Raw genomic sequence first — 23,684 nt, forward strand, 5'->3', positions numbered from 1 at the left:
AATGCGTTTTTGAAAAAAAAAAATTTCTAAAATTTTAAATCATTATAGCTAATCGCTTTCTTTGTCGCATTTTATGTATCAGTTACACAGAAACCACCTAATTTCAACAAAAAATGCTTATTAAAGATTCCAGTTTTTTGAACAGAAAATATATCTACAAGAAAAATTAAATATTTATAAATTTAATGCATTTCTAATAGCATTTATTTTATTACAGTCTGAATCTGGAGTTGAAAAATTTTGTCTAGAATTTTTGGTGAAAATATCAATAGAAAGTGCAAGAAACTATTTGAGCTTTTTTTTTTTTTTTTCGTGGTTGTTTAATTACATAGCTCATTAGAAAATAGTTCTGAGGAATTTTCGAAAAATAGCTTACTGCGCCTGCGCATAGTCCTGCGTGTCAAAGGACGAGGTTTTGAACTGTCATCTTCGTATCGTGTTCGGGAAGATGCTAAAGCTAGTAAACTAGTTATGTTAAGTATGTATGTTATTGGAGTTCATTTCGACGTTGGCTGATGATGGAGAAAAACTGTTTGTATTATTTTCCGTATGTAATATCCACCCATTTATTTAAAATGATATTCTACAAACATTTTAGAGCGTATCATTGCACTCCGCGTTAATTCAAATCCTTAGGCCTAGTGTGTCAACACCCGATCATTTCGCTAACAATACAAGTGCTGGGTGGTTTTGTTTACTTCCACCTCCACTTAAAGTCACCAGTACTTCAGCCATGAATACTGTCTTCTTCTGATCATGCTCAGGGCTTCTGTAAAAAGTCCGGGCACTCCCAACAAATTGGATGCAGATCATAGTCTGCTGCTGGAGCATTGGAGTAAAGCTGTTTACGAGTGTTTTTTAACTGCCAGTTCAGATGGAACACTTGACTTAACTATCGAGGGTGGTTCCGATAATGGAGAATTTCCATTTTTTGGCTATGTACCAGTAACAAACCGAAATGTATCAAAAGGGGATATTCTTCTTGAAGTACAAGGGCAGAAAGTTGCTGGATATACTCAAAAAGATGTCATATCATTATTGAAACATTGCGTGAGGAATGGCAGTTCAGTTAAAATCAGAGCTGTGAAAGCAGGTATGTGTAACTGCATTTCATTATTTTAGTTTTGCAGGTGTTTGCAAATTACATGATATAAAATTTATGTGTAAACAATTTCATTTGAAATGAACATATTTTGTTGTAAGATACTGATTTTAAAGTTATTTGGTAAATAGTTATCTGAGCTCTGATTTTCACAGGGAATTATTTTTAATAATATAATGACATGACGAAGAGTATGAAACATTTATTGTATGTTTTTATATTTAAGCTGTACACATTTTAATTATGAAACCGTTAAATTATTAACTTTTGCCCCTTGACATATCTTATGAGAACAGATTTTTTTTACTTAATTGGTAAATGAATTTGAAATGATCTAATATAGAGTAATTAATATAGATTATGTGTGAAAGTATAGTTAAGGCTGGTGTTTGGCATTTTGCTGCCCAGTGCTGTCCCTGCAAGTCCTAAATTGCCATTATCTTCCCGATTTCAAAAATTTTTGTTGCTCCTAAATTCTATCCTGTTTCCTAAAGCATAAAAATTTCCTAAAGCAAATTTTGTTATTCCTAAATATTGCTGCTATGTACTTTTCTAAATTACAAAAAAATTTCCATCCTTTAATTTTGCTGCCGTGTGTGGCCAATCTGAAAAATTGACAGGAGGCTAGAATGGAAGAATATGATGTTAGTTCTTTCTGAAATGGAGGGTTTATTACCGAAGGAGTCATTTCTTTTCTGAAGGAATCGTTTCTATCATTTTCTATACCATCTATTACTTTTTTTATATTAAAAAAATGAGCTGTAACCCATGTGTATGTTTACACACACACACACACACACATATATATATATATATATATGAGGGAGTGGAAGTCGAGTCAGAATCGGAGTCTTTAAAATTCCAGGAGTCGGAGTCTGTCATTTTCCCTACCGACTCTACAGCCCTGCTCCCAGTGTGTCCTTTTATGGTGTAATTGAAAAGCATATCTGACTGGCAATTGAAAGGTTTAGACAATCCCTGGCAAGATCCCTGGCAAGATCCCTGGATCCCTGGCAAGAGCAATACTTATTTTTCATGTAATCTACTCCGCTGAAAATTGTAATCGACTGTTAAATGCTGCCCACATTAAAAGGTGGTAAGGTTATTGCCGCCAGCAGGATTTGACAATTAGATCTCTTTCTTCCCAGACACCTTTTAAAAGGGATTACATGATAATTTTTCTCTCTTCTTACAGCATTCCCTCATGATGTAATTAGAAGTATGTCCATCTAGCACTTAGAAAGTCCGTAACTTGAGTTCTGACAAAATCATTGCATATTTTCCTCATCTTCTGCTCCGATGAAAAGTTTAATGAACCCAATGAAAGCTTAGTTATTCAAAAATTATGACATTTCTTTTTATATAAAGAAATACCTTTTAAAATTTTACTGCAGTTTTATGCTTCTATAAAATATTTTATAGAAATTTTTCACAACTGACAACTATTAATCTATTTATGACTCAGATTTCTTTGATTTCATCTAGATATACTAAAGATAAACTCGCATATGCGTTATGTTTCATTATTACAAACTTACTAATTAATTTTCATTATTAATAAGTACTCCATTTATCTACATTAATCAGAAAATAGAAATTTACACTGAAAAAACAGTGAGACATGTACCAAAAAACTTAATAGCAATTGATTGTGATTAAATTCATAATGGCAATTAGCAGAGCTGGCTGCCATATCAAAGGGCTGAAGTTCAGATCTGGGAAAAGCATATGTACAAGGTAACCAAAAAAGTTCTTGCTGTTTCTGATATGACATTGGAGTGAACCCCATTATAAAAATAGTCTGCAAAACCTGCGATGAAGTGGTTAGGATGGGTGTCCAGGCATTGACCAAGAGTATAAAAGTATGTTGCATCGGTACTTCAAACGTAACTCACACAGCGACTGATTGAAATAGACGCATCAAAGGCGCGCGTTTGGAGTTGTTTGCTGTATGATTTTAAAGTCAGCGTGTCAGCAGCAGAATCAAGCCACCAAGTTTGCCAAGCCTTTGGGGATAATGGAGTTAACGAATGAACCGCTAGGCAATGATACCAGAAGTTCAGATCAAGGGATATGTCACTTAGTGTTGCACCACGCAGCAGTCGGCCATAAGTGCTGGATGATGAGGCCCTGAGAACAGCCATAGAAAATGACAGTAACCAAACATGTGGTGAGCTTGCTGCATATTCCAGGTATCTAATGAAACAGTCAGATTCCATTTGCTCTGCATGGGAAAGGTATACAAGCTGAGCAAGTGGGTACCCCCACTCACTGTCTGATGCAAACAAGCAACAGTGTGTTGCCGCCTGTTTGTCATTGCTTACTTGGCATCACAGTGCATCCATATTTGATTGAGTACTCGCCAGTAATGAAAAGTGAGTCCAGTATGACATACCCAGGCATTCCAGACATTGTTTGTCACAATGGGACCCTGTGCTCACAGGTTAGAGTTTAATGGCTCAGAAATGGAAAGAATTTGAGTATTATTATGCACTTGTTATAAAAAATGAATGATACAGACAATGCATAAACTAAACAACTTCTCTCTCTTAGGATTTTAAATACTATATTATTAATAACTATGGTTATTTCTTTGGAGAGGTACAAAATTTCCTATGTTAAATGATCGATTATGCAAATAGGTGGAAATTGTGATAATTAGATTTTTTCGTTGGAATTATTTATAAATATCAGTCTTTGATAATTTCATTTATTTGTGCTCAGTAAATCTTCCAGGCCACTCTTTCGATCAACAATTAATTTCCTGACAGCCAGACAAAAACCAGATATGCAGATCAATAGTAGGAATAATTATATTTTGCTTACTGTTGATAGCAACAAAACATCCGAATGTAGAGAGAGAGAGTAAAGCGGTGAGCTACGAATTAGCTGTGCAGCTGGAGAATAAAAATATGATGTGCTTATGGTGTGAGACCTTCTGTCCTTCCATGCAAGGTCATGCTCTGTATCTGGTAGACTAGTTTCCAAGGGGTGCATTATGAGCTCCTGCCAGTGGGTCAAACCATCATGGCAGGCCTGTACTCTCAGCAGTTGGAATGTGTGCATCAGGCACTGATGCATAAAGAGCCAGCATTGGTCAATCGTAAAGGTGTACTCCTCCTCCGTGACAGTGCGAGGCTGCATGTCGCTTGGGAGGCCAGGGATACCATTCAGAGACTGGGCTGGGAGATACTACCCCATTCACCACACTCCCCAGACCTTGTGCCATCTCACTACAACCGTTTCTATTCCCTGGACAACCATTTTCATGGGAAATCCGGCCAGAAATTTCATAAGCCGGCCAGACCTCGAAAAGGCCCTTATGGACTTCTTATCGTCCAGGACTCCTGAGTTTTATTGCGATGGCATCACGCTGCTAGCCACTTGTTGGCAAAAGGCACTGGTTGTCGATGGTGATTGCTATTTGTTTTATGACTTTTTCTTTCTGACTGTCCAAAATGACAAGAGCTTTTTTGGTTACCTTGTACACTTAGGCCCATAAATTAAGGATAATGCCATCTTCGGCAAATAAAGGTTCAGAAACAAAACAAACTTGACTTGTTCATAAAGCTCATTTATTAAACAGAAGATAAAGAACAAAAAATATGGTATGCTAGCCGCTATGATAGAGACTCAGTTGCAATGTCTGCAGTTTGACTGTCCTGATTCGAATTCTCCAATTGTTCTGAGAATAATTTCATTCTTAATGAAAATTCATTGATGGCTTTCTTTACCTTTTTAATTTGTTCGTCATCCAAGAAAATTTGGTGTTTCGGATCTACATATATTAAATCCAGCAAGATCTCATTTTCCAACTAGTTTCTATTTTCTTCATTGAAGAAATGATTCCTTCTGCAATAACACCTCCATTTGAGAAAGAACAAACATCCCATTCTTCTATTCTCGCCTCCTATCAGTTCTTCAGATTGCATCTTTTTTGTGGCTATATACAGTAGAGAAAGAAGAGTTTCCAGTTCTGCAAGATCATTCCGCAGTCTTTCTGTTAGTGAAATATTAGGGTTGTCTACATCTTCTAAAAAAGTTCTTAATTCTGAGAACCTCTTTTATCATCAAATATGTACTTCCTTATCACGTTGCTTGATCAATAATTGCTCCTTTTCCTGCATGCTTCCTAAGAATGGCATCAATTTTGGGAGTTCTTGCTGCTATTGCTGCTTGCCTAAATTTACCAGTGAGATTTGTAACTAAATGAATCAGTTTAATCACTAATGGCAAATATCACATCCATCCTCCTCCCTTATATTTATTTATTATTATGTCAGTATATTTGTCAATATATTTATTCCATTATTCGATTTTTCCAAAATATGCAAATGTCTTTGAGAATTTCCTCGAATGGATCCTTTACTCCTCCACATAAATTCAGCAAGGTACAGGGTGATTCAAAGAAACGAGAAATTTTGAAAACCATTTTGGCAACTGTGTGCATTTGGTAACACTGAGTAATATTCGCCAGCCTACCAATGTCACCTTTTCATTTAGTTATCATGAATGCTTGGAGTGCTGTGCAACGAATTTTTGCGATTGAAGTGTTTTGCAAGAACAATGACAGTATGAAGGAGGTACGTCGAGAATTCTGCCATCATTTTAATTTGTGATGAGCCTTTTTTTTTTGGGATGAGTATGGCCTTATGATTAGTCACATCAAATTGTTATGTTGTGATGCCTGAAACCTTTGTTGTGAAACAACTATAGAGATTTCCACACTATAGTTTCAGCAAGATGAATCAATATCCAACGCAGCATGAATATCCATGGCTGCTGTATGCTAATTGTTTGGGGAACGTGTAATTTCGAAAAGTGGTGACATTCAAAGGCCTGCCAGATTCTGATGGGCAGTGCCCCAATGTTTTTTATTTCTCTATTTGGCACTGCCCCAGTCATTTGATTTTTTTTGCATATTCACACTAGTGTCGGAGTCGACAAAGTTATACTTATGGTTTACTTTCAAATGCTGTCGACCGGCTTCTTCGATTTTAGTGGTGCAGTAATCCTTCCAGGAATTGCAATGAACAATGGATCCTTTTTCGATGTGGTTTTTTTATCACATTTAAGAGTACAGGTAGAGAATGGTGTGGAACCTTAACTAGGAAGCATTCATCGGTTTGACAGCAAATACCAATAAATATCTACTATTTTGGAAGAATTCGACCAGCATTGCTCTTTCTTTTGGTAAACAAGCTTTTGTTGATTTCAACGATCATTTCAGGACCACCGATTTTTTTTTGTTGCTCATATTTCACTAATATTTATACACAAACGTCTTGCAAGTGGTTGTACTAATCTATAATTGTCGAATGATTCATATCCAGTTGTTTTTCATACCATTTGATTGGGGTCATTTCTTACTCCAAGCATAAATAAATCTTAGATGTTATAAAACTTAATCTTGGTATTTTCAAACCACGTATCTTTACAAATGCTCTTTTTGCTGCAGTAGACCAAATTTGTGTGATGGTAAAAATAGATGTTACTTGTTTTAAATGATGTTGAATGATTATACAGTCAAATACTGAAAATCCGCCAACCTGAAATCTGCGTTGCCTCTCAAAATATAAACATTCAGTTTATAGGTTCCGGTAATGCAAAAAGTGCAAATTCTGAAAAAGATGGAGGCAGGTTCCACTCCTCGGTTTATAGCAGAAGCGTATGGAATTGCGACATGATTGTGTATGATATACAGAAAAATAAAGAAAAGCTGTTGAAATTTTACAGCAACAGTGATTCTACCACTGGAATCCGAAACCGGAAATCTTTGCACGAGACGAAATTGGCAAACCTGGATGCTGTGTACATATAATACAATGAATAATATAATCAATTTATATATGTAATAATAATTTAACGCATATAATAAATTATTGCAATAATGTATCTAATACGCCTTATATTTTTTGCACTTTGAGTCTGAATATTACGATTTATCTTTTTCATCCTGAAATCCGCAAAATCCTTGAAATCCACAAAATCCTAAAATCCGCACCATATAACCTCTGGTCCATATAACCTCATATATAAATTCCGTATAACCTCTGGTCCCAAGCTTTGCGGATTTCTGGACTTTTACTGTATTTCGAATAATTCACCATTACAAATGATTGTAAATGAAAAGATGGAGAATGATTCTCATCAGGTTTGTATCCAAGTTGCTGCAGGTCTAAATTATTTGGAGACTTTCCGCTTGCACTCGGTTAACCCAAAAGTACAAAAAGTTACCTTGAAAATCAGTCATAAAAATATATTTACAAGTGGGTTTGTCTCTTGTTCTATAGAAATTTCATGGGAGTTGCTTTAAGAATAGATTCAGTGCTATTACTCCTTTTAGCAAATTTGCAACAAAATACCACATTCTTGCAAAAATTTACAGTTTTTCAAATTCCCACTAGTGGCTTAGTTGTTAAGGATACTGAGGAATGATAGCTCAACTCATGTTTGAACTCCAGCAAACGAGCAGGCTGCATGAGTGTTTTCATGATTTTTTCTGTTTAATGTGGATACAAGCTGGTTTCTCCCAGAAAGTCATCGATAGAAGCATGTATCACATTAGGCAGACAGCTTTTGTGTTCAGTGACATATTCAAATAACCTAACCAGACAAATTCTGCAAGTGGGTATTTTAAAATTCAATTTAAGAAAAAAGAATATCACAATTTGTGTGTAAAAACTGTTGGAATTTGGAGCACAACAAAAAGAATGTACATAATGATGGTATTCCTTTGTTAAAACTGAAGAATTATCATGCACATGGGCCGTAGATTTTGGTGTGTTTTGGAAATTAGGTGATTTCTACTGAGGTATTGCTGTAATATGCAAATACTTAATAACCTAATATGTAAGATGTACTTTTTTGTTAAAGTTATAGAGTTATTAGATTGTTTTGAAACCGGAAGTGTGAAAAATGTGTAGTGCTCTCTCTAGGACACGAACCCTGAATCCCTCGAATACACATCGAGTATGCTTCCAACTTTACCATGAAGGCAAGTGGAAGGAAGGAATAAAATGTCTTATATACCCCTTTTTCAAAAGGCGACTGGGGATGAAGGGGTGATGAATTATAGTCCACCACCTTTTAGTGCCATTTGTAGAATCACTAGGTTATTTTGAAACAGGAAACTTAAAAAATGTGCAGTAACCTTGCTGGGACTCAAACCCTGGACCTCTCGAATACACATTGAGTGAGTATGCTTTCAATTACACCACAAAGGCATGCAGAAAGGAGGGAGAATTACATTATAAAATTTTAGGCCAATCTATCATGTTTCTTCATCTTAATATAATAGCTTTTTATAAATATGGACTTATTTTTTCTAATATTATCTACAAAAGAATTTTTAATCTGTAAGTGCAAGTTTAATTTTGCTTGTGTAGAAGGAAATGCAGGTGATCTAAATAACAATTGTTTTAGTGTACATGTAAATGGTGTGAACTAATTAAGAAAATAGAAATCAATGTTTAATATATTAATGAGTTTATTAATTTTAAGTGCATAGCTATGTGAAAAAACAGATAACAAAATTCACATCTATTTTAATTTATTTTAATAAATTTATGCTAAATTAAGAACAACTGAGCAAGAATAACATTTATTTGATTTTTTCTTGTTATTTAAAAAAATTAAATGTTTCCGTTAATAAAAACTACTTTTTCATTAAAAATAATTGCAATAATCAGCAATCTGATATTTACACCCCCTGGTGTCAGTGTAGGGTAAAACTGATGTGTTTTCAGTATATTTTCAAGTATGCACTTGATCTCGGTAAACTCATTCAGTCAAACCTTTGCTTTGGTTTTAGGTAATCCAGATTAATTCTCAATAAGCTAGTTTTGTTTTTGAAAAGGAGGATTAATTTAACTGCTATATCACTGTTTTTCTCTTGCTTTTGAGAAAATGTTTAAAATTTGGGACTTGCCATGTATGGAATAGGAAGTAGCAGAGTAGTTTCAAAGTCATGGGAACCTGCCATCATATTCAAAATAAAATGTATGTACTTAAAACATCAATAGACTATTTAACAAAATAGCACAATAATGAACAGTGCAAGATATCTCAGATTTATGTAGAAATAATTTTATGTTGCAATGAGTTCACAAAAAAGATGACTGTTTTGTCGCTATTTTAAATGCTTGCTAGGGATTTTTAGTTCCTGGAATGACAAGTGCTAATTTTCATGAATTTGTTTGCCATATTATCAAAAAGCTTAAGCTTTTACTTATTTACATTTTATCTTAAATATAAAAAGGAAAAAAAAATGAACTTTTGAAAGGATTTTCATTTAGACCTTTTGACTGATTACCAGTTTTTCTTCCCAAACAAGTTTCATGCAAGAAAAGGAAACTTTAATGAATCTACTCTGCTCCAAATAATTTTAGTTTGATTTTCCTCTATTACTTAAAATGTGCTTACAGAAATTTATTTGTGATTGCTTCAAAGCATATTTTAAGCACTTTTAAAGCTATTGTGCTATGATTGTCTTTTATAATATTTTCCTGTTTGTTAAATTTGAGTGTATATGGGGGAAAAAAGGGGGAGGGGAAGGAGGTGGGCATTTTGAAGTTTTTTAAAATGTTACATTTTCTTTTTGATTATTTGTGTTATTGTTCACTATTATGTGTTCTAATTTGAAAGCCTTCATGTATTATTTACTACGTTTTCAGGATACTTGACTAAAGATCTTCGAAACTTTTTGAATACTCGATTTCAAAAAGGATCAGTGGACCATGATCTTCAAAACACAATTAGAGATAATTTATATCAGAGAACCGTGCCATGTAAGTGCTAAATATTTTCCACTTTTTTTCATTTGTAGTTTTCTGTGCATTTTCTAATTATCTAACCTTCTACTGAACTCTTTGGCAGTTTTGGAGAGCATTCAAGAACTTATTCATTAGCAACGAATTTTTTGCAAGCCAATGTGCAAAAGGCAACAGCCATTTTCAAAATGTTGGCACACTTAAAATTCTGTTACAAGAGCAGTCAATCAAAAAAAAAAAAAAAAAAAAAAAAAAAACAAGAAGCACTGGTAACAAAACTCTTGTGCTTTTTTGGAGAATTGCTTCTTTCTGCAATGTATTCTCTTCATGTACACAGCAATCTATATGAGAGAATTGCACAAACTTGTCGTTGTATGAAACCAAAATTGTGTAATGGCTGAAACAGACTTGTTTTTCACATATACTTGGGCAGCCATATATATATAAACTTTTTGGTGATATCTCCATGGGTTGTCACATAATTATTGTGGTGACATACTGCCTCAGGAATACGTTTTTGCAACTTCTCGGTGGGAGTGCAGATAATCAATTTTTTTCTGTAATTTTAATGCTTCAGTAATATGTATAGTATAGTAAAATTAACTGTTACATGAACTATTTAATAATTGATTTATCAGAAGTTATTGTACTTGCATCACTAAACTATTCCTTTGAACTAATCAGCATCACATGGTTTTGATCTTCATCAGAAAAAAGAATTTATATAAACAATCCACGTGCATAAAAAAATGCCAATCAGAGTAGCAACTTGTGAGCACAGTGATCTTATTTATGAATGGGGAAAAAACAATAGATACTCATGATTTTTTCTGTCCTATGCATTTAACTATATATTTCTTTAACCAAAATCTCTCATGGCACATTATGGTATTTTTAGTCACATACGTTATTTCTATTTATGGTGTATGTGTTTATCATATTATTTCTTTCACTTTTAGTTTTAAGTAATGTTTGACATAACTTAAAGCTCCTTTCAGATGGTGGTATAAATGTTATAACTGATTTATGTCGAGCTTTGTTGCTGGGCACCCAGACTTCGCAATGTCACAAAAACTGGTTTAGGAGTTTTGGCATAAAGTTTGAACTTTCCCACTTGGTATAAGAGTTGACCAATCAGAGCAAATGCATGAAACCTACTGAGCAGAGAACCAGAGTGGGAAAGCTGTAGATGCATTCATGCATGTCCAAATTTAACATCTGCTATTGGCAGCGGTTTAGACCCTGTCTTGCAAGTCATTGGTTCCTGACATGACAATAACTTAGCCATGACAGTAATTAACAGTGTTAATGTTAAATATTTCCTCAAATGTAATTTACCACAGAGTGCACGCCAATGATATCGAAATTATTGGCAGAAGTAAACAGGTGGTTGTGGAAACGTTTATTTCTCTAGAGTCTGCAGCCAGAGACATTGGACTAACTATTAATGAATGTAAAACAAAATGTATGGCAGCAACTAGTAGAGTACATAATCCTCTCCTACCTAAAATAAATTCTTATTCTTTTGAGGGCGTTTCTCAGTGTACATATCTTATTGGTATCATCTCTAGTGATAACAATATTAAACTTGAAATTGACAATAGATTATTTAGAGCTAATAGATGTTATCACGGTTTAAAGAATTTATTAGTGTCTAACTTATTAAACCTCAAGACAAAAATAAATCTGTATACAACTCTGACAAACCTATCATATTGTATGGTAGTGAATGCCACTAACAAAAACCGGTGAAGAAAGACTTTTAATCATTGAAAGAAAAATACTGCAAAAAATATATGGCCCAGTTTAGAGAAATTGGTTAGTCTATATTTCAGGGTGCCTCTTGGATTATCGGCAAGTTGTTGTTTCATTTATGGTAACCTGAGTAGTTGAATGTTATGGAAACCCTATTATGATGGGATTGGTTGCACGATAGCAGTGAATTTGACTGATGGGAAAATATTTGTAAGGGCTTATCTCTGCATTGGATGTCGGTTAGAAAGTACGTTGCTTATTTTGTGCTGTGCACCGTAAAATGGCTGTGTGATGAGATTAATTTGAAGTTTCTTTTTGATTTGGAACAAAGGGGGGGGAAAGCATTAACCCTTTGACGGGCGGTGAGACGCTAGGTGTCGCACCTTTTTTTTTAATCAGTTTTTCTCTCCCAGACAAAAGCTGCAAAATTCCATTTAAAATACATAAAATTATGCCTTTTAGTTCTCTAAATGTATAACAGATGGCAGCGCTAGTATACATTCATGGAAATAATGTAAAATAAAATTTTTTTGCAGGTCTAATTTTGAAGCAGTTTTTCCCCTTAATTTCTAATGCAATTTAAATCATCTGAATAACAACTTTTGGTGTTAGAATGAATATTTTTATGTGAAAGTTTCTTTTTCTAATAAAAAATATTATTTTAATTCACATATATTAAGAATGGTTGAAATTAAAAGGTGGGACCAAATACGACCCACCGCACACGTAGGAATTGCTGCTACTAGACGGCAGCACCGTTTAATTTCAAGTATCATGTTCGTTTTACATGTTGATAATGCAAATTTATATTTTTTAATAAATTGCAATAATGTTAAAACTTGAAAAATATTTAATATTTTTTCCGAAATAAATGGAAACATGTAACATGAAATATAACTCTGTAACATGAAATGTCATTGAATACTGAATGGATATGTGAGCGTGATTCACCATAGAAAAATATCCTAAGCACAGGAAAGAGAGGTGATATGTAAATAAACATGACAGCCTTCTAAATATCTTGCTTTTCAAACCTGTAGCAAATGAAGTACTGAAGTGAAAATCTTCTCTGTCTCAAATCTCTTATGAAATTATTAAAAAATATCTAAAAAGCGTACAAAGAGCGATTTTCTTTTTAAATTATGTAATTTTTTTTGAAAAATTCTTTATTTTGTGAATATGATCAATATTTTCTAGATAATTATTCAAAAACGTTTTTTATATCTTGAATTTTTATTTGGTTTCTAAAACTAGCACCTTAGATAAGCATGTTAGAAGAATTTACACTGAGGCAAAGATGCAGTTTTACTGCTCTAAATGCGTGGTGGGACAAGCGGTATCCCACCACATCATGAATTACCTTAAAGGTTTACCTTTTTTTTTTTGTTGCATGAAATAATATTGTATTAGACGCTAATTATGTATGTGTAAAGTTATTCCCCCCCCCCCCAAATTTTTTTTATGCTCTGAACCTCAAAGGATTAATTGACTGGTGTGTAAATGAAGATTTACATAGTAATCATTATAAGTGTCCTGTTTGTACGAAGGAAATGTGTATGCTCGAACATAAAGATCGTTCAGATGGCTTTGAATGGGTTTGTTGCAAGAAAGTTCATGTAAGAAATGCCACTGATAATCCGGCACTACGGAGGATACTTTTGACTCTTATTTTTGTGAATTTATGTGGTGATGGCAATATGCGTATTCTAGTTGAGATAATTTTAGAAAGTTTTTGGATGCTGTTAAGGAATTTTGTGTGTAACAGCCTGAAGATGCAGAAATTTCTAAATATGGTAAGTCAATATTTCCTTTTTGTAGTGCGTACATGCAATAACATGTATTTCCTTTTTTATGTTATTTCATTGTGTGATTTTAAAACCCAGTTTATTGAGCTTCGATTGGCTACAAATATTGTTCAATTTTAGTGGTGAGTAAGTAACTGTAACATTATATGACGTCTTCATTCTCCTAATTTTTTTAAAAATGAAAATAGATCGATGTGTACATGGACAAAGTCAAGGGAGTGTGCAATGTTGAGTTTGTGCAATTCTCTAATGTTTTTTGAAGCGAAAATATATTGATGTGTACATGAGCACCGAGTTTGTGCAATTCTTTGACTTGTTATTTTGGTTTTGTGTATGGCCATCTTGAAATTGTGCCTTGCTTGTCAATCTCCCAAAAGCATCAGTTTTCGCCAAGGCCCCCCCCAAGTATATTTTTACCAGGAAAAATAATAGATGGAGAATTTTGTTTAACCATGAAATATCTAGAAGATACAGTCTAATTTTGTTCAGGTCATCAAATCTTATTGTGTCAGGTGGCTTGGACATATTTTTAGGTGTGTCAACTTGAACCCTGTTAAAAAGGTGACCTTTGCAAGTATAGAATATATCAGGAAAAGAGGAAGTCCTCACACATGATGGACCAACTGTGTGGAGGCAGATGTCAAAACTAAAAATCAATTGTTGGCAGATTATAGCAACTAATTGGATCTGTTGAAGGAAACTTATTGAGATGGCTTTGGTCTGTGATAGGCTGTAGTGCAATTGAAGAAGAAAATTTTTACCTCATATGAATTTGGTTGTATTGATTGGCAGTATGTATGAGTGATACTTTTTTAAATACATTTTATCTGTTTTAGGTACTACCCGTCCTCCTCGAGTTGGTGAAATTAGTGGTGTTGACTATACCTTTCTCAGTGTTGAAGAATTCATAGCACTGGAAAGAAGTGGAAGCCTTTTAGAAAGTGGAATTTATGAAGGTAAATTGTTTCTGATTTCTGTCTCATCAGTGTATTTATATATATATTTGTAGGCATTATCATAGCTCTTTGGTTTTCAGTTGTTAAAAGACGGTGTTTTTAAGAAGAAACCTATTTTCTGTAAAATATTTAATTCTGAAATTTTATTTTGACATCTTTTTTTTTTTTTTTTTTTTTTTTTTTTTTTCATTGTTAAATTCTTTGAAGTTGCTATATTTTAAATACAACAAATGAAAGTAATGGATCATCAAAATAATCATTCTGCGATTCATCATTTTATCATGTATGTATTTTGAATTATAAAATATCCTTGTATCCATCATTTATCAATGAAACTGGTTGCTGATATACATAAGTTTTTGTACTGTTCATGGACATTGTTAGTGATATGCATTTATTATTTTATCAAGCTTGTAAAAATTCAACAGTTAATGAATCATCTGCTTTTCCACATTTTCCTCTTTTCATAATCTCATTCATGATAGTAACATTTAAAACACTTAGTATACCATTATTTGGTTTAGGAATTTTAAATCTTTTAAAATCCATGAATAATTTGTATTTTAAAAAATACATTTAAGGAATTCTTGGGATGACATTTTAAAGAATTAATAGTTATAAAAATTCCGTATCGGTTATTATAGAGTAATATTTACTCTCAAACATAATGTTAAAGATATTGTTAACAATGTTAAAGAGCAGCATTAACTCTTTAACATTATTAGGATTAATGTGTTGTTTTTTTATATTTAATATTCAGATGAATTAGATAGATTTTCACTTTCACTTTGAAATAAAAATTTAAAAATTTTAATAAGCAATAATTTGTAAGGGTTAAATTTGTATTTATTTTTAGGTAATCATTACGGGACTCCAATGCCTCCAAAAGATAATTATCATTCTCCCATGAGGAGAAGTAATTCTATTGGCCCTTCCAGCAGCTTGCTTCTTCCTGGTGCACATGCATCTTCTGAAGGAAAGAGACGGCGTAACAGATCAAATGTTGAAGCCATGGCTTCGAAAACATCTGATGTTGCTGAATTTTCAGTTCCCATTTTATCTTCTAATACTCGGTACATATTTGATTTTTAAGAATATATGTATTATATATGAAAATCTGAGGATTAGTAAATTTTGATTAAGGTGTATGCTTTAGGGAAAATAATTTATGTGATATTAAAATGTAATTTCTTTATTGTAAATGAGTAGCTTCATTTTTTTTTTTCCAGATCTTCAACTCCCGTTTCTGGATTTTCATATTTGGGTTACCAGAATTGTAATTCCGTTACAACAACTGACAGTATGCAATGTGGACCAACTGTTTGTGATTTGGGACCGTTACCAGAAAATTGGGAAAGGGCTTTTACTAGTAATGGGGAACCATATTTTATAGAGTAAGTTAACGACCAATTTAATGCTATTTTTTCACAGTATGGTTTTACGTGGCAAGTTTTTCACATTTAATTTTTAACTTCTTGCAAGTAAAAAATTCTGTATAGTAATTACAAATGTACTTTTATCATAACATAGTTTTTCCAAATAATTTGCTTAAAATCTGCTTAGTTTCATCGGAAAATTTCTAATAGAATTTTTATTATTAAATAATGAAAAATCTGTATGCATGAATGTTCTTCACATTGAGTGTGTGTGAGGGAAACAGCAGCACTTGTAGCCACCCTGCATCTGAACATGTGCACTTTGAAGCCTAACTTTCAATTTTTAAAAAAATTTATGTTTTTTTTTTTTTTTTTGATTTTAATTTACAAACTCTCCAGCTTAAAAGTAGTGTGTTGCCACTCAGCAAAACATAAGGTATTAATGTTTCAAATTTTATCATAAAAGTCAGCGACTGAGGAGAAATATGTTGCTGCTGGGCATAGCATAAGATATTTATTTTCCAAGTTTCATCAATAAACTCCACGATTTAAAAGAAATCTGTTGCTGCTGTCTAATGCTTAATGCTAAATACTTTTTATCTTCCATTCACCAGTGTGTTGTTATTTGACAAAATGTAAGATACTGAATTTTTATTTGTTACTGATGTATCAGATAAGCAGTGCCAAAGTAATAAATGCAGTTTTTAATCTGTTATTAATTAGTAGCTAGACCTGCAAAATTATAGTAGCTGAACTTTTATTAAAATCATTACATATTTTTTCTTTCTCACAATAATTATTTTAGGCAGCTGGCCATACCAATAGCTAGTTTAATAAAAAGTTTATTATTAGTTATGCATGTAGCGGGTGATATTAATTTTATTTATTAACATGAAATTATATTTATTACAGATGAAAACCTAGTATATTGAGAGGATAGTTTTATTTATTCATAAATGTGTTCACTATTTTTCAGTATACAATATGATGACTAAAATCTTACCATTAAGAAGCAGTTTTAATTTATAAGGGAAAATCTTTTAAACTTTTCCTGGGTTTTAAATTGAATAATTAAATAAATAAAATATTGTTAAAAGTAATAATAATAAATACACAACTCATATAAATTGATATAATGATATGTACATTGTAGACTCAGAAAGAGAGCTAATACACTAGAATGTTTAAATGTGGTAGCTGGGAAGAAGAAAGATTGCACCATGTTACTGGAAATAAGATTTGAGAGAAAGGAGTATGGGCTATCTCACACAACCTAATATTCAGAAGTGAGGGATGAAGATGATCCATTAATAATATCTGATCATAGTTTATATCTGTTATGCTGTAGTTTCTATGTCTGCTTCTCCCATATATCAAAATTTGAATCTTTCTTATGTTGCAATGCTACTTTAAAGGGAAGAAAGTGTTTATGTTTTAAATCTGTTTATTGAAGTGCTTTCAGATACACGGTATTTTTTGTTTTTGCATTTGGCCTGTACACGAATAAATTGAGTGTTTTTCTAATGCGCGAGCAAGTCACTACAGCTGCTCATTTGAAAAGCATTGATTTTCTAAATTTAATCCACAAGCTTGTAGCAGTTGTCTCTGTGCTATATAGGAGGCCATTACAAATGCGAGTCGAAGTGTAAACTGCAAACATTTAAATTTGAATGGCATTCTGTTGGAATCATTCTGATATTTGGCAACAGTACATCTTCTCCTTTAAAATTTCCATTTAAAATCGTAGCCTCAATGATGTTATTCTTAATTTTTCACCGAAAGCCTGGTACAATTGCAAAATTATAGCGGATTGATGTTTCAGAAAAAAATGACAGGCACTCCAATTTTCAATTTTAAGTGCAGCGGTATGCCTTGCAAATCAAGTGAATTTAAGAATTTAGTTGGATAATTGAAAAATGTTTTTTGGTATATTACTGTATCGATGGACTTGTATGTTGTTGCTTCATCTGGTATTTTGTTTTGAATGCTGAACTAGATGGCATTAACATCGTTGTTTTTAGCTGCTAATATAGCACATGCACTAAGCCACTGATGATTTTTGTAATTCTGGGTTTTATTTGGGAAAACTTTATGAATCAGTTCATCTGTAGTTGCAATGATTTTGCAGAAGTTTGCTGGCAATGTGATATGATGTATGGCTTCATCAATTGCCATTTTCCTATTCCCAATATCCAATAGTTGTTTTTCAAAACATTTAATGGATGTGTCAAGTTGTAGTTGTGCATGCTTTTTGTTCTTCAGAGTCAATATCTGTACACGATGCCATAAGAAGGATGATTTGAGTCATGCATTAAGTTCATCAACAGGTGTTGAACATGGTATAACTAGTTTAAGTTTGTAGAAAACCACCAGACAATAAAATAAGTGCACCAATGAAGAGCTGTGCATTTCCTCTTCAATTATAGTATAGGATTCAGCTCTTCCAATGCTTTTGGGTGTGCTATAGTGCATTCATCCCAAATAATGAATTGAAATGATTGGAGTACTTTAGACATTCCAGAATTTCCATTCACATTGCATGTTGATATCTCAGTGATTTGCATATTCAATGGCAATTTCAATGCTGAATGTGCTGTTCAGCTGCTATTTAAAAAAGGTTCTGCAATTCTGAATGATGCAATTGCCAGTGCGATATTTTTTTGCGATCGTATGGTTGCCAAAATAAGTGAAATTCTGAAAATTTTTCCTGTGCCTTCGGGCGCATCTAGGAAATACAATCCTATGCTTTGGCTTGTGATTGCATGCATAATCCTATTGTACATTATGCATTGTTTTGGAACCAATTTTGGAAGATTGGTTGTTGGTTGGACAAAAGGTACCCAATTCATCAACATCAAAGTGTGTTTCTCTTTACAAATCACAATCGCAAAGGTCATTAGGAGATTGATTTGGTGCAGCCATTCCTAATTGTATCAGTGTGTTGTTAACGATTGCCAGCCCTCAATCAAAACCAGTGTCTCATTAAATGTGTTTGTTGTGAATTGAATGTTTGGATTTTGATTTGTTGCATGCAAATGATGGATGTCTTCATTTATGTATTCTCTGTATTTTTGCCAGAGATCATTTGGATTATAAGGTAAGCACATTGTCAATCTGATTGCAAATAACAAAGGTATTTGGTGTGATTGAGCAGTATTTGATGCATCAGTGAGTGAAGTGTCTCGGTATGCATCATTTTCAAGAAGATTTAATTCTTGACAAGCTTCATGATAAATTGCATGTACTGAACTGTTTACTATTCTTGGTTTTGGATGGATATTGGTCCACATACCTTGATTAACTGTAATTACAAGTAAAAGCATTCTGATTTGTTTGGGTGAACAGTGTACAGATGACCTAAAGCATCGGTTGAATGTAAATTGGGATATCCTGTAACTGTTTGACCTTATTTGCAATGTTTAAATTTTTTTATTGATGCATTCCATGTGTAGTATTTTGGTACTTCAGAGTTAATGTATTATTTTTAAAAACATAGCATCTGCACACAATGAGAAAAATGCAGCTAGCATTGGTGATGTCAATGCGCTTGCATATGAATTTCCTGTTGTGAAGTACAAAAGCCGTCCATTGTCAAGGTGCACTATTAAATGAACAGTTGTAGGATGACATTCATGTATTGGAATTCATAAAATGTGCCATACTTCTTCATTGCTATTAATGTAGCTTCCCAGTTGATATCAAACAATTTCATTAACAGGTTCAACTGCATTTCCTACGCTAAAAACTGCTGTATCACTTCCTTTTATATTTACAAACTTACTGGATCGATTTCACTGAACTGCAATACTCTACATTGATATGTACTGTAAAACTAGCACCTTTGTTGCATTCTGTAATTCAGAAGCACTGATGTGCTTTGTACATTTCTGAGAGTAATAATGAATACAGTATAACTCAATGATTATTGACTTCAACATCATTTTTTTTTACTTTTAATTAAAGTAATTAGATTTGCCAATGTAATTGTTTTTTACTTTTAAAGTAGTGGACTTGCCGCTATCTTCAGTTGATTGTCGACGATAGAGTGGGCATTCCATTGCCAGTGATAGTCTCAACAAGTAAGTCTCTTGGATATTGTTTCATGCATTTCCCATCAGACATGCGTGGTGAATGTTCTTGAGTAAGCCACATGGACCATGAACAGTTCTTTGATTTCATCCTATGCGGGAATCCATGTAAATGTAATGAACAAATCTTGGTAACCATATGCTTGAACACATGTGATTGCATATTGAGCATATTCAGTGCATGTGCTGTGAACTTTCTGTAAATGTGCCTGATAGTATGACCATTTTCCTCAATTCATTGGTCTTCATATTGCCATCATTAACAATTGTATCATGTAAATGAGTGTGTTCTTGGAATGCTGCTTGGTTTGATTTAATCGAATGCAGAGTTCAGTTTCGATTTTCGTATACGTATTGACAATGTATTGATGGAGTTATCGCCGACATTTAAATTTGTGATTTTCAGCCTTTTCTCAAATCATCGATAGATATGAATAGTAATTCATGACACTGAATTTCTTTTTCGTTTCCTCATCTGGTTGTGTATTTCTCAAATTGATGTTGAAATGCTATTCATCTTTTCAAAATAAAATCGGATATTGTAATCCATCGTATGAGCGATGAGTTTCTGAGACTCACTGAACATCATCATTTCTGTGATGAAGAATTGTATTATTTGAGTTAAATTCTTCACCAACTATAGCAATCACCACTTCATTGATTGTTGGTGCATTGTCTTTTTTTTTTTTTTTTTTTTTGTTGTTGTTATTCGAGAATAAAAGTCTTCATGAAACACAAACACTAGGATTCAATGGATTGTAGCTTTATTTTCATTTACTTCTGTTTGGATGGACACTCTTGCCATCGCAGTCACATACGTGCACCTCCCAGCACGCAATCAATCCAAAAAAAAAAAAAAAAAAAAGGCTGCTAGCTCACCACATTGTTGTTTTCTCTCATTGTGGTTGCCATATCACTTCTGCCTTAACATACCGCCCGGGTTGGGCATTTGTTACATAGTTAACAATGACCAAAATTACTGTCTTTCTAGCAAGATTATGTCCACTTATCGGCCAAAATTTTTGTGTAACACGATGCAAGAGCGCTTGTGCTCCAGTATGAAAAATTCGAATATGGTAGTGTAACATAATTAAATGAGTCAGTTTATGATTTTTTGGTAGGACAGCAGGGTGCTTTGTGTTAAAGGGTAAGTTAGCTTCCTGAAGTCTACCACCTACTCTAATAACTTGAGATTCATCTAAAAAGGGACATAAAAATTTTAACTGACTATTTTTACATACTTCCCTTTTCTTACTTAAGTTCTTGAATTCTTCAGGAAAGCTTTGATGTTGGACTAAGGAAAGTAATTTATTTTCGCTTAACGAAACCTCATCTACTATCAGATGACCTACTTGTGGTTGATCTTTGGATTATGGTAACTTGGCAATTTTTTGGCGAAAATTTGGCGACCAACTTTGCTACAGCAACACTCTATTTTTTTTTCCGCCAGACATGTTTCTTTTCTTTTTATTTACTCAACACTTTTTCCAACAATCTACTAGCTGAATTACACTTATACTAGAAATTTTATCTAACAAAACTGCTTAATCATAACAAATATTCACTGCAAAATTGGGAAAAAGTGCACAATAGCAAACTCTTTGCGCGTTTTTCAGAATAACACATACACATAAACCATGTACACGTCGACTTATTTTTACTTAAAAAAACATCCCAGAATTGCACAAAAATGGCATTGCGCACACTCTTCACTATATCCATGTACACTGTTTTTTTCTCATAAATTAGAAATATTTCACGAAAATACATGACAATTTTCTGAATCTTTAAACCCGGTAAAAAGAATATATATGAAATTACCTGATCGCGAAAAAGTATGTACCCTTTCCAAATATGAACATTTCCACGTATAAAATAAATAAAATATCCAAAAACTTTTACCTCTAAATTATCTATTATATTATAAGCGTCATCAACGAATTCATACCGCAAACATTACAAATATACTTAGTGTCAGATATTTAAATTATTTCCATGCACGTTTATTTCAACTAAAACGTATACCAAATTCCTACACACATAAAATTCATAAAATACCTATCATTTAATTAAAATATAATTAAATTCAAAAACACTACTTAAAATATAAATAAGCACATACATTAAATTAATAAAAATTAGCTTACAATCCTAATTACTTTAAACTAAATCATTGCTAATAACAATTTTCCAATAATACCAAATTACTTTACTTCCACCTTACATTTAGAACAATGCATAAAAATAATATCCTCAAATAATTAAAAATACTAACTTACCTAATCTTCTTCAGAATCTTGCTTACATGGTGGATACACTTTTATTATTGATTCAATAAAATTATTGAACGATTTTTTCTGCGAATTTTTCCTCCACACTTCCTCCGCTAAATAAAAAGCAAAATTCTCTTTATCACAATGCTTCGGAATGGCACTTTTTATAGCACTCCACGTGCCCTTTATTGTATTGGTATGTGCACCTGTTTCCGGATGTTTAAAATAATATTAGACAGCGCCATACAATCCGAAAATTATTCAACACTACTTCACACAACACACAATGAAGCTTAATACAAAATAATATACTGCTACAGATATTTTTCCAAATTCCCCCCTTTTCCGATTAAAGAACTGTAATTCGTCCATTAATATCACATGACATGTCTCATTTCCCTCACACAAAATAATGCGTAATCGGAACTGAGTACTGCTCACATTATTACCAAAGTCCTAGGTAGTAACCTTTATCGCCTCCAAAATGTCGCCAAACTACCAGTTACCATATTCCAAAGATCAGCCCTACTTGTTTTTCCTTGGATCTACAATTTCTTATAAATTTAAAACATAAGCAAAAACATTAATTAATTTAGCATAACAATTAGTAATACTAAAAACATAATCCAAAAGAGAATTTTTAACAGTTACTGTCAAATTTACATTAGAAATAAGTTTCATTTCGTGCACATAGTTCTGATGAGGAGATGTAGCAATCCAGACTAACACAATTGTTGAATCTGTGTACAGAATAACTTTGTCAAAATATAAACTCAAAGATGTTTTTACCTTACACACAAGTTTGGAAAGGAGCTGCACACAACTCCAGATGAGGAATGTCTATTACTTTGATAGCCATTCCTCATAGGCGATGATAGGCGATACTCGAGATTTGCTGCAAAGTAAAGTCACTTTAACTTCGCCAGTTTCAGAGACGCAGCGCTAGTAAATTACTCCACCATATCTAAACTTTGAAGCATCAGGAAAACAGTGGAGCTCAGTTTCTTTAATTGATTCTATTAGAGTGTAACGAGGGACTTTGATTTGTTTCAACTCTGATAGGGCCTTTTGAAATGTCTCCCATTCTTGTTGCTCTTTGAAAGGAAGTGGATCATCCCACCCTAGATGTAAAAGCCACAGCATTTGCAGGAATGTCTTAGCACGCATGATTACAGGTCCTAGGAAATCTAAAGGATCAAACAGTTTAGCAATATGTGCCAAAACCGTGCGTTTTGTACAGATTTTTGACGAACTACACTCAGTAAAACTAAAAGAGTCTTCTTCTGGATTCCATCTTAAACCCAGAGTCTTTACGGTGCTTTGTGAAGATTCTCCAAAGCAACACTCTTGTTTTTCGAATGGAACTTGTTCTAAAAGAATTTTTTCATTTGAGCACCACTTGTGCAATTCCATTTTCGCAGATTGTAGCATGGTTATTAACTGCCGCTGCAATTCTACAGCAGAGGTGACATCTTCTGCACCAGGCAAAATGTCAACATAAAAATCGTTGAGTGTCGTTTTAGAAGCCAGTGGATACTTATCCTTTTCATCTAAGGCT

At 33.2% G+C, this 23,684-nt stretch overlaps 1 protein-coding gene across 2 annotated transcripts in view; it reads left to right on the forward strand.

The window, feature by feature from the left end:
• Positions 1 to 389: 389 nt before the first annotated feature.
• LOC118194615 (membrane-associated guanylate kinase, WW and PDZ domain-containing protein 1-like) overlaps positions 390 to 23,684 on the forward strand; it is a 141,912-nt gene continuing 118,617 nt past the window's right edge. Inside the window, exons 1-5 of one of the 2 annotated variants that reach the window (XM_085813022.1) lie at positions 390 to 1,093; positions 9,778 to 9,891; positions 14,270 to 14,389; positions 15,246 to 15,462; positions 15,619 to 15,783. In XM_085813022.1, the coding sequence (XP_085669148.1) occupies positions 757 to 1,093; positions 9,778 to 9,891; positions 14,270 to 14,389; positions 15,246 to 15,462; positions 15,619 to 15,783 (953 nt within the window). In that variant the 5' untranslated portion in view covers positions 390 to 756. The remainder of the gene's footprint in view (positions 1,094 to 9,777; positions 9,892 to 14,269; positions 14,390 to 15,245; positions 15,463 to 15,618; positions 15,784 to 23,684) is intronic. The other variant, XM_085813023.1, reaches the window with a different exon arrangement.

The sequence above is a fragment of the Stegodyphus dumicola genome, chromosome 3 (assembly GCF_044657685.1).
Source record: "Stegodyphus dumicola isolate Sdum_Otavi_A_Nest chromosome 3, ASM4465768v1".
Lineage (NCBI taxonomy): Eukaryota > Metazoa > Arthropoda > Arachnida > Araneae > Eresidae > Stegodyphus > Stegodyphus dumicola.